Source organism: Haliaeetus leucocephalus, unplaced genomic scaffold (assembly GCF_000737465.1).
Source record: "Haliaeetus leucocephalus isolate CR32 unplaced genomic scaffold, Haliaeetus_leucocephalus-4.0 Scaffold92, whole genome shotgun sequence".
Lineage (NCBI taxonomy): Eukaryota > Metazoa > Chordata > Aves > Accipitriformes > Accipitridae > Haliaeetus > Haliaeetus leucocephalus.
Window position 1 is genome coordinate 2,521,685 of NW_010972528.1, and position 9,121 is coordinate 2,530,805.

The 9,121-nt window shown below is 43.7% G+C and overlaps 2 protein-coding genes across 2 annotated transcripts in view; one reads left to right on the forward strand and one right to left on the reverse strand.

Annotated features, from left to right (window-relative positions):
* Window positions 1-258, reverse strand: part of OGFOD1 (2-oxoglutarate and iron-dependent oxygenase domain containing 1) — a 10,306-nt gene extending 10,048 nt beyond the window's left edge. The window contains exon 1 of the mRNA XM_010585214.1: window positions 204-258. Within this exon, the coding sequence (XP_010583516.1) occupies window positions 204-258 (55 nt within the window). The remainder of the gene's footprint in view (window positions 1-203) is intronic.
* Window positions 140-7,697, forward strand: NUDT21 (nudix (nucleoside diphosphate linked moiety X)-type motif 21). Its single transcript, XM_010584400.1, has 7 exons — window positions 140-372; window positions 2,555-2,755; window positions 4,005-4,068; window positions 4,758-4,847; window positions 5,513-5,588; window positions 5,961-6,075; window positions 7,407-7,697. Exons 1-7 carry the CDS (start codon window positions 257-259, stop codon window positions 7,426-7,428), a joined length of 684 nt encoding a protein of 227 aa, XP_010582702.1. The 5' UTR covers window positions 140-256; the 3' UTR covers window positions 7,429-7,697.
* The last annotated feature ends 1,424 nt before the right edge of the window (window positions 7,698-9,121 follow it).

Genomic DNA, 9,121 nt, shown 5'->3' on the forward strand with positions numbered 1-9,121 from the left:
GGGGGGGAGAAGCTGCGCTCAGCTGGCCAATGAGGGAGGGGGGAAGGGCGGAGCGCGGCCACAAAGTGCCAGTGAGAGGCGCTCGCTGTGGGGTGGGCAGAGTGGCTTGTCTCTATGGTGGCGCCGGAAGTGTGGCGGACGGTTCCGGGGGGGCGGGGCGCGCGGAGGGTGTGCGGCCTGGCGGGGAGGTTAATGGCGGACACCGTTCCCGCCGCTGAGCACTGAGCGCTCCTTCGCCGCCTCCCGCCGCGCCGCCATGTCCGTGGTGCCGCCCAATCGTTCGCAGACCGGCTGGCCCCGCGGGGTGAACCAGTTCGGGAACAAATACATCCAGCAGACGAAGCCGCTCACGTTGGAGAGGACCATCAACCTGTGAGCGCCGCCTCGGGCCTGCCCGGGCTCGGGCCCTGCCCCCGCCCCGTTCCCTCCCGTCCCGCGAGCCCTTCCCCGCTCCGGCAACACCTTCGGAGCCGCCCTTGGGCAGCCCGCCGGAGGTTTTTACCTCAGCACCCGCCGTGCAAAGGTCGTCCGGGGCCCTGGTCCTCCGCCGCCGGGAGGCTGAGGGGAAAGCGGCGGGAGAGCCCGGTTGCCGGCGAGGGGTCTGCGCGCCCACCCCCCCGAGGGCGTGCTGTTAAGCTGTGAGACGCCACACTGTAGGATGTTGTGGGTACTGAAGGCTTGTCAGTGATTGGGAATGTGCGGCAGTTAGTATATATGTTTTAGTATATGGAAGAGTGTGAACCCCAAGTAACACAGAAAGGGAGTATTCAGACACGGTGAACATCGCCTACGCTTCTCTTCTTGTATGCGCTTTCACAGGCGTCTGCCTTTGGTGGCAGAGAGAGAGAGACGGGCCGTTGGCCTGGATGGGATTTGGGCTGACCCTGTGTAGGCAGTAGGATGTGGCTGGGTATGCCTGGTGTTTGCTGATTGTCTGGTGCAGGTATTGTAATTTAAATTCAGAGTGGTTGGTACCGGAGGAAACCTCACTTCTGTCAGAGATACAAACTATTTGCTAATAATCGTGTAGTTATTTTATATGAGAAGTCATATACTTCAGTTTCTTTCAGTAAACTCTGTTGGGTGTGTTCTTTGCTAAGTACGTCTGAAAGTTGCAGAAACAGCAAATGTTAACTTTAACAGTCAATATTAAATTTTAGCTCTTAATCACAGACTTGGTTTTTTTTGGTATAGTTGAGTTTATTCACAGTTAGAGTCTTGTGGAAGTTCAAATATGAACTTCAGACACTGGAATATTTTTATAGTGTTTCTGAAGAAAAGACTCAGCAGGGAGCTTGTGTTGTCATTGTAATTTTTTTTTGAAGTACAGGCTAAGTGTTTTGTAAGATGTACAGACTAATGCACCCACCTTAGCTTAGTATGGGTTAGCACAGTAGGTTATTAATAAAGCTATTTGTGTATCTAAAAATGGAAATGAATGGCAAAAGAAATGTAGATGGTTCTAAGCTATAAGTGAAAGTGGGGGGCTTGCTAATAATCTGCAGTTAGGAAACTGGTTGTTTTGGTTCACTTGTGTACTTTGGGGGGGGGGAAGAGTGTATACTACTAAAGTTTGACATGATTAAGTATTGGGGAAAGAATACACAAGATGCATCTCAAGGAAAATATTCCCCATGAAATCAGTCATTAATTCTGTTAATTCAGTTGCTGTATGTCACAAGCCAATAAAACCATGGTAATAACTCATTACTGCTCTGCCCAGAACCCATTTTCCTCTCCCTTTTTGACTTAGGTGGATGATCCTGTCTTCTCTCCAGGTCTTGTGCTATCAGATCTCTGTGTTACTTGGATTTTGTTGTACAATAACGTTCTCCTGTTGTCCTCTGTGCCCTCTAGGACTGACCAATTTCTTGCCTAATCTTTCCTTTGTTTTCTACTCTTTTCTACTCCCTCTTACCTGGAGAAATCTCCCAAGTATCCACTGTACTGTTACGAGAGAATGCAGAGGTCCAGAACCTAGCCCAACAGAGTGATCTGCTCAAACTCTTGATCTTACCCCAGGCTCCCAGCCCTGCAATTAGACAGTCAGCATTTCTCCTCTTCTGTGATCCAGATGTCTGATTTCCCACTTCAAAACAAAACCACTTCTAACAGTTTAGTTCTCAGGCTCTTCATTATGTCTGCAGAAAACAAAAACGCTGTCCTGTGCAGCTTGCTTCCTTCCCAGCAGAGCTTTTCTCTCCTGTTCCTCTCCCAGCTCCTCTCAGAGCCTCAGTTGCCTTTTCTCTGGAGGGCGGAGATCAAAGAGGGTGGCTGTTGAACAACAGTTGCTGCTGGTTCTTTTGGGCTTCTTTCCTTCTTTTGAATCAGCACCACACTAGCGTGTCAATCAGCAGGACTTTCTGCGCTTGTATGCATCATAGTGCAGATCTTCCTGTGATAGGGACCCCGTAAGTCTCAAACAAGAACCACTAGCCCAGTTACTGTTCCATCAAGCACAGAAGGTTCTGCCTCAGGGTAGATGCTGTGTCATAGTAATTTAAATTTAGATTTCTTGTTACGCAGTAACATTTTTTTTTTTTCCCCCTTACAGGTATCCTCTGACAAATTATACATTTGGGACGAAGGAACCCCTGTATGAGAAGGACAGTTCCGTGGCAGCTCGTTTTCAGCGTATGAGGGAAGAGTTTGACAAGATTGGCATGAGGCGGACAGTGGAAGGGGTTCTGATTGTACACGAGCATAGGCTGCCCCATGTGCTGTTACTGCAGCTGGGTACAACTTTTTTCAAGCTGTAAGTGTCTGTTTCTTGAATGTAACTTTTAGTTTAACTTTATTGTCACAGACCACTAAACATGCAGGCTAGAGGTTAAAGTGTGGCTAACTGATTGATGTTTTGAATGTGATTCATTTCTTGCAAAGACTTAGTCTGGGAAAACTTTTTTGAGTGGTGGCATTTTCATCTGAAGTGCATTTGTCTGACTCTGCTCACGAGTGGCGTGACTTAGTTTGGAACCGACTGGAAGCCTTAGTTATGGTGCATCACTATGGTAAAATCCTGTTTAAAACTCGTTATCAGTAGTTAGTGTGTTGTGCTTGCGTTGTGAAAGCTGTTACGCTTAAATATGCTTATGCTATGGCAGCAAAAATGGTAAAGTAGAGCTCAAAGAATAAGCCCCAGTAAATGTAGAATGATACCTGTTTACAAACTACTGGGTGAGCTGGGGACAGCAAGAAAGGTAGGCATCTAAATTTGAGAAAATTGCTTCAGTTCATCTCATAGTTATCACTGCCAGAGTGAAATTTTAGCGTTTGGATCATATGGTCGTAGTGATGGTGGTGGTGCTTGTTTTCTTTTTTAAACTGGATGGGCTTGACTTGTCTCAAGTTATCCTGCTTGTGTTCTTGCTTTTACATTTTAAACATTTATATTGTTTGTTGTCAATTTTGTGTGCGTGAAATCTAATTTTATATCCAGATTCTTTTTTGACATTTTGATTTGGGGGATGTTTGTGGACAAAATAGGCTAGACTCTAAAAGTTTTGCAAAACTCTGTAATGATGAAAATGTGTTTTTAGGTTTTTTTTCATTAACCTTGCATCAAATGCAGGATGGTTCCCCACATGAGTTTTATTTTCTGCTTCCTGTGTGCTTCAGTGAGTGCTGTTTTTGAGATAAGAACAAATACGGTCGGTATCTACAACTCTCTTCAACTTCTGGTGCTTTTATATTGTTGTTAAAACTTTACCTTTTAAGTGTCCCAGTTATTATTGTGTATATTGTTATACTTTGTCCTGCTGAAGTTGAAGTACTTTGTATAATAGTTATTTTGTAAGGGACATACAGTAGCGATTTTAGTCATGGTTTTGATGAAAGCTATCCTACTGTCTTCAAATTCAGCAAAGTTAGCTTTGGAACTTCTGACTTAAGGGCCTTGAGTGCATTTGTAACTCCCTGCCTGGAAGAACATCCAAACTTACCTGTGAAAGTCAGTAAATGCAATAAAACATAACTTTAGCTTTCGTCATTGATTATTTTAACAGACCTGGTGGTGAACTCAATCCAGGAGAAGATGAGGTAGAAGGGCTCAAACGCTTAATGACAGAGGTCTGTTTTCTTTTGTTATGTTGCTATACCGGACTGTTGGATTATTTTAGAGTTAACAGAATAAGCCAAAGCAGTAGAGTAGTCTCCTTACCGCTTCTGTTATTTTGATGCTTTTGTGATGTTCTCAGGTAGTTAAATGAGAACTTATGGCTTTATTTGTTACCTGCATCGTGAGTGTGACAGAGTGGTTTAGCAGCTGACCTCCTACCTGCTGCTCAAGTCCTGTGTTCATTTGCAGCTTTGCTTTTTGGCTGACTTCAGGCAAGTGAGTGTGCAGATGGGCAATAAAATATGTTGTGGTGCACAGCTGATGAGGACTTGCCTTTGAGATAGTCTTCCCAATGCACCAATTAACCTTCCATGCTCTCCAAGTAACCTAAAATAATTCTGTCAGGTAGTGTAACAATGCATTTCATTCTTCCCGTTGGTCTGGCGGGACTCAGTTCAACTGAACACAGCATGGAATTTGAAATGCTCTTGAAAGTGTCCTTGTCCTGTCAGGTGAGGCTTTTGCTAAAACATGTCACTTTTTACAAAAATACTCTAAAATTCTATTAAAAGCTGTTCCAGAGCAGTTCTGAACTACATCAGACCCTTATCACAGCCAGTCTTCATGTTTCCAGTATATGTTTTCTAAAAAAATTGACTTGGGTTAGCCAGGGTTTTGACTGTAACTGGATTTTTGGTAGATACTGGGTCGCCAGGATGGTGTTCAGCAAGACTGGGTGATTGATGACTGCATTGGTAACTGGTGGAGACCAAACTTTGAACCTCCACAGGTGAGTACTCGTGTTGACTTTCATCATCTTTAGTCAAGTACTGATTGTTCTTCCAAAAGCCTTCAACCTACCAGTTGGGCTTTTTGAGTACCTGCTGCATGAGCAATTAGCTTTTCTGGGTTTTTTACCTATTTCACTTCGTTTTTGTGGCTGAGGAGAAACTACAGACTTTTTTCTCTGGAAACTCCCGTCTCCCTCACAGCCGTCCTGATGGATGAGAAACCACTGGATGTAATAGCTTCCAGTCCTTTGCTGAGCCAGGCACACCATTTAAATTCCTGTTGTAGCCACAATGGAAACTCTTGCACTGCTGCATGTGGAACAGAAGCCCTGTGAATAAAATAGTTTAGCTACCCTGTTTCTAAATTCTTTTAGCGCTGAAAATACTTGCTCAGTTTGCTGTTATGCATTTCTGTCTGGTTGGGTTGTTTTAACTGCTCATGAGTATTGGTGCCTCTTGAGATCCTGTCAGTAGTTGTGACAGCAGCAGCATTCCTTTCTGAGTACTTTCTTATAAAAGTGGTTTTCATTATTTGATGCCATGAAAGAACAATATGTGACATGTTGAAAGCTTGCACAGTGCTTGATAATTTATAAAGTAGCACTTAAGATTGCACAATATTTTCAAAGCTCTGTACAACCAATTTTTATTGTTTTTCTTCCAGTATCCCTATATCCCAGCTCATATTACAAAACCAAAAGAGCACAAAAAGCTTTTCTTGGTCCAGCTTCAAGAAAAGGGTAAGCGTTTGTTTGCAGCAAAGGACTGTATTTATATCAATGTCTAAGTGCTTACATTTTGTGCAAGGAAATGTGGTGGCAAGTTTGTGTTCCTGTGCTTGCAGTTCTTTGTAGTTGATTGTTAAAAAAGTTAAGTGCTGATAGCACTTTTGAAGGTAGGTGATCTTTGAACATGAGTTCCTAGTAAATGCTCATTCCTGCTCCTGCATCAGTATATGTACAGCGTATGAACCCCCTGTTTCACTAGAAAAGGAATAAACCTGCTGTAGTGCTATATGTAGTGATCTTGTTTTGAGGTGCGTGTGGGGTGGTTATACCTTGGCTGAATGCGTGGTGGTTTTTCTTGATTAATCAACTTGTATTTGCTTTTAGCTTTGTTTGCAGTCCCAAAAAATTACAAGCTGGTTGCTGCACCACTGTTTGAGCTCTATGACAATGCACCAGGATATGGACCCATTATTTCCAGCCTTCCTCAACTTTTGAGCAGGTATATTATAATTTATTTATATTATAGTTCTCGGGAACACGTTTGCTGTGGGACACCAGAGCAAGGCTAGGCACCACAGAAACCAACTTGAAAAGGTTGCAGCTATCCCAAAGAGCTTAGAATCTAGCTCAGGCAAGATGCGATGGACAATTTGGAGGCACCGGTTGCAACTTGCTAGCACTGAAGTCCTATCTAGCAGTTGTAGCAAAGGACGATGTGAAGGACAGTGAGGATGGAGCTGTGCACAGGCTAAGGAACAGCTTCTTGTGAGCATTAGGGACAGCGTGAGAGTAAAAGCCAAGATGCGTGTTTGAAGCACTGAGTTAGGTGTGCGTGTTACCACAGCTTTGTGCTGATTAAATGTGGTGAGTTTTTTCAGACTCTGTGTAGTAGAGCTTATAACATGTAGCATCCTTACAACACAAGTATCTGTAGGGACAGCTGTATTTTTTTCTTTCCTTTTCCTGATATACACACTCTTTGGCTTTCTTACCTGAAAATGGCTTGTACCTCGGGTCTCTAGAGCTCAGTAGTCTCACTGGTTTCTGTTACTTCAGCAAATGTTCAGGAATGCCAGGCATCCCACAGCCTGTCAGCTGTTACTTGGGGAAGTAGTTTTGTCATCCACCTACTTTGATGAAAAAAGTCTGTTAGCAGAATGTCAGCACTGGTATTGCCTATAACAGGCTTGTATCGTGCTGGGTTTTTTTTTTCTCTATCTAGTCCCAATTTTGGCAGTTGTAGCTATGGACGCTTCCCCCCTCCCCCTGCTCTAAAGACAGCAGATACTTTCTCCCAAGTACCAGCAAAACACTGGCTATTATGCAGCCAAATGCCAGTTTGGTACCACTGCAACTGACACATCCAGAGGGTGGACATCTGGAAGTTGAGATGGATGCTTGCTTTCACTGTGTGAACGCTGTTGTGCAACTTGGTTGAGAAGAATTAGCTCTTCTGTTGAATATGTCCATATGTTACCCTTGGAGTATATAAGGTTGGCCCTCACAGCAGAAGGGCTGCGAAAGAGTTGCTGGTGGGGGAACATAACTGTCACTGATATTTTCATGTCTGTGAAGCTCTCTTAAGAGATGAAGTGTTAATAATTAGTTCTTCTGCAACCTTAAGAGACTGTTGTGCAATGCTAGTGTAGGATTGGCTGTTAAAAATGATGCTTCCTGCTATACTGAAAAGCTTGTCTTATTAAAAAACCCACTTCTCTCAGATGGAGGCCTATCAAAAGCAGAAACAAAATATTTGCTTATTCACTCAAAAATGTCACTTAAATAAGAAGAATGAAGATTCCTCACTTGGTGTAATCCTTTTAATTTTAGGTTCAACTTTATTTACAACTGAATTCCTGTATACCTGAAGAGTCTGATAGAAGAAGCCGTCTCTGTGAGCACAGCTTTAAAATGTAGAGAAAAGAATACGTGTGATGCAAGGATTTTTTTAAATGTCATTCTTTTCCTGAAGGCCACTAAACTTTCTATTGTATGAATAGAGAAGTGAATTTCAGCTGTTAGGTAGTGGGATGGCAATGTGATAGCCGTGTTTTAATCACTTTTCATTGTAATACTCACCAAATTTTTTTTGTACAACATTAAACAAAATGGTTAAGATTCTGTTTGTCTTGGGTTTGGTTTTTTGTTTGTTTTTATTTTATTTTTTTCCTTAGTTGTCTCCTGCTTTTAGGTACCTATGTTAAACTTTATTACTTTCCTTCAGGAATACAGAAGATCTTGGAAACAAGAGGAGGACCTAAACCATTCAGGGACCATTTGGATGCTCTGGTCTGCATCCCTGAGCAGGGAATTAGCCTGAGGGAGAAATTAAACAGTATAAGTAGGTGCAACATAATTTTGAGTCTTTTCTTAAGTTAGAGAACAGAATTGCTGTTTTGAGGGAGTATGAGTACTTAAAGGCAAGCGTAGCCTTTGTTCACAGCTTACCAGAACTGATCTGGAAGCATTACTGTTTGTACAGGGCTTGGAGGAGGTATGATGTGTATCTCCTCCCTCTGTGCCTCCTTAGGAAAATAACAACCCAGCAGATTCTGTTGGACTGTCCCGAGATCCAGTTGGAAAGTGAAATTAATTCTGTATATTTTTTTTTTAAAGCTACAGGACAGAATTTGGGTCAGGTTGAAATGTTTTGCCAATGCCGTATGTGAGTGGTTCCACATTGTGCCGAGCTGTTGTAGTAGACCAATGTGCTGTGTCATCCTGCAAGGGATACCCATACTTCTGCTTTTCCTCCTCAACATTTCAGACTCTTGCAGGTAGTAAATATCAGCCTTCATAGTTTTGGTTTTTTTACGTGCTTGGCTAAACTTCAGTTCCCTTCCTAATGCCTTCAGCCTTCCATTGTTTTGCTTGATAACTCTTTGAAAGACTTGTTTCCAAATTCCGCCTCTGATCAGAAGATGTGCTGTTGCTTGTGCGCTGTCCTTTTACGAAGGCATCGCTGGGAGAGCGCGTGCTGCCAAGAGAACTGAAATTTGCCAAAGTGCTCGGTTCTGTTGCCAGTTGCACTGGTAAGCTATGCACAGAACAATTGCGACAGCTTGGCGCTTCAGTCAAATTGAAGCGGCGCACTGTGGGAGCGATACTGAGAAAATACTGGAAAATGTCGTGGTAGGGCTGTTCCCTTTGGTCTTGTGGGTGGAAGGCCTACACATATGGTTAGCAAAGTGTATCATTTCTGAGACGACTGCCAGCTGTGGAAAATAAAGCTAGCAGGGGAGTGCAGAAAGGAACAATTTTTGCATGGGGAAGTGAGGGTGGACGTTTGGAAGTCAGGTGCTGCAGGCACAAGCAGCACAGCTCTGCTTTCGAGGCCTGGCATTTACCAGCATCCCTCACCTTCCATTGCTGCCTACTTAGAGAGACTCATTTTGGGCCACGCTACCTGCGAAAGAGCGCTGGAGCGCAGCATGGGCCCTCTGCTTTCTCCTTTGACTACATGCCTGTAGGTTTCGGGGCCACGGAAGGAGGAGAACCCCCCCCTCTAATTTCCCGCAAGCCCCCCCGCCCCCCCTTCGCTTTGG

Coding starts and splice junctions, on each gene's coding strand:
- NUDT21 (XM_010584400.1), top strand. CDS start 257: ATGTCCGTGGTGCCGCCCAATCGTTCGCAGACCGGCTGGCCCCGCGGG. Junction 373..2,554: donor TTGGAGAGGACCATCAACCT/GTGAGCGCCGCC, acceptor TCCCCCTTACAG/GTATCCTCTGACAAATTATA. Junction 6,076..7,406: donor CTTCCTCAACTTTTGAGCAG/GTATATTATAAT, acceptor TTTTAATTTTAG/GTTCAACTTTATTTACAACT.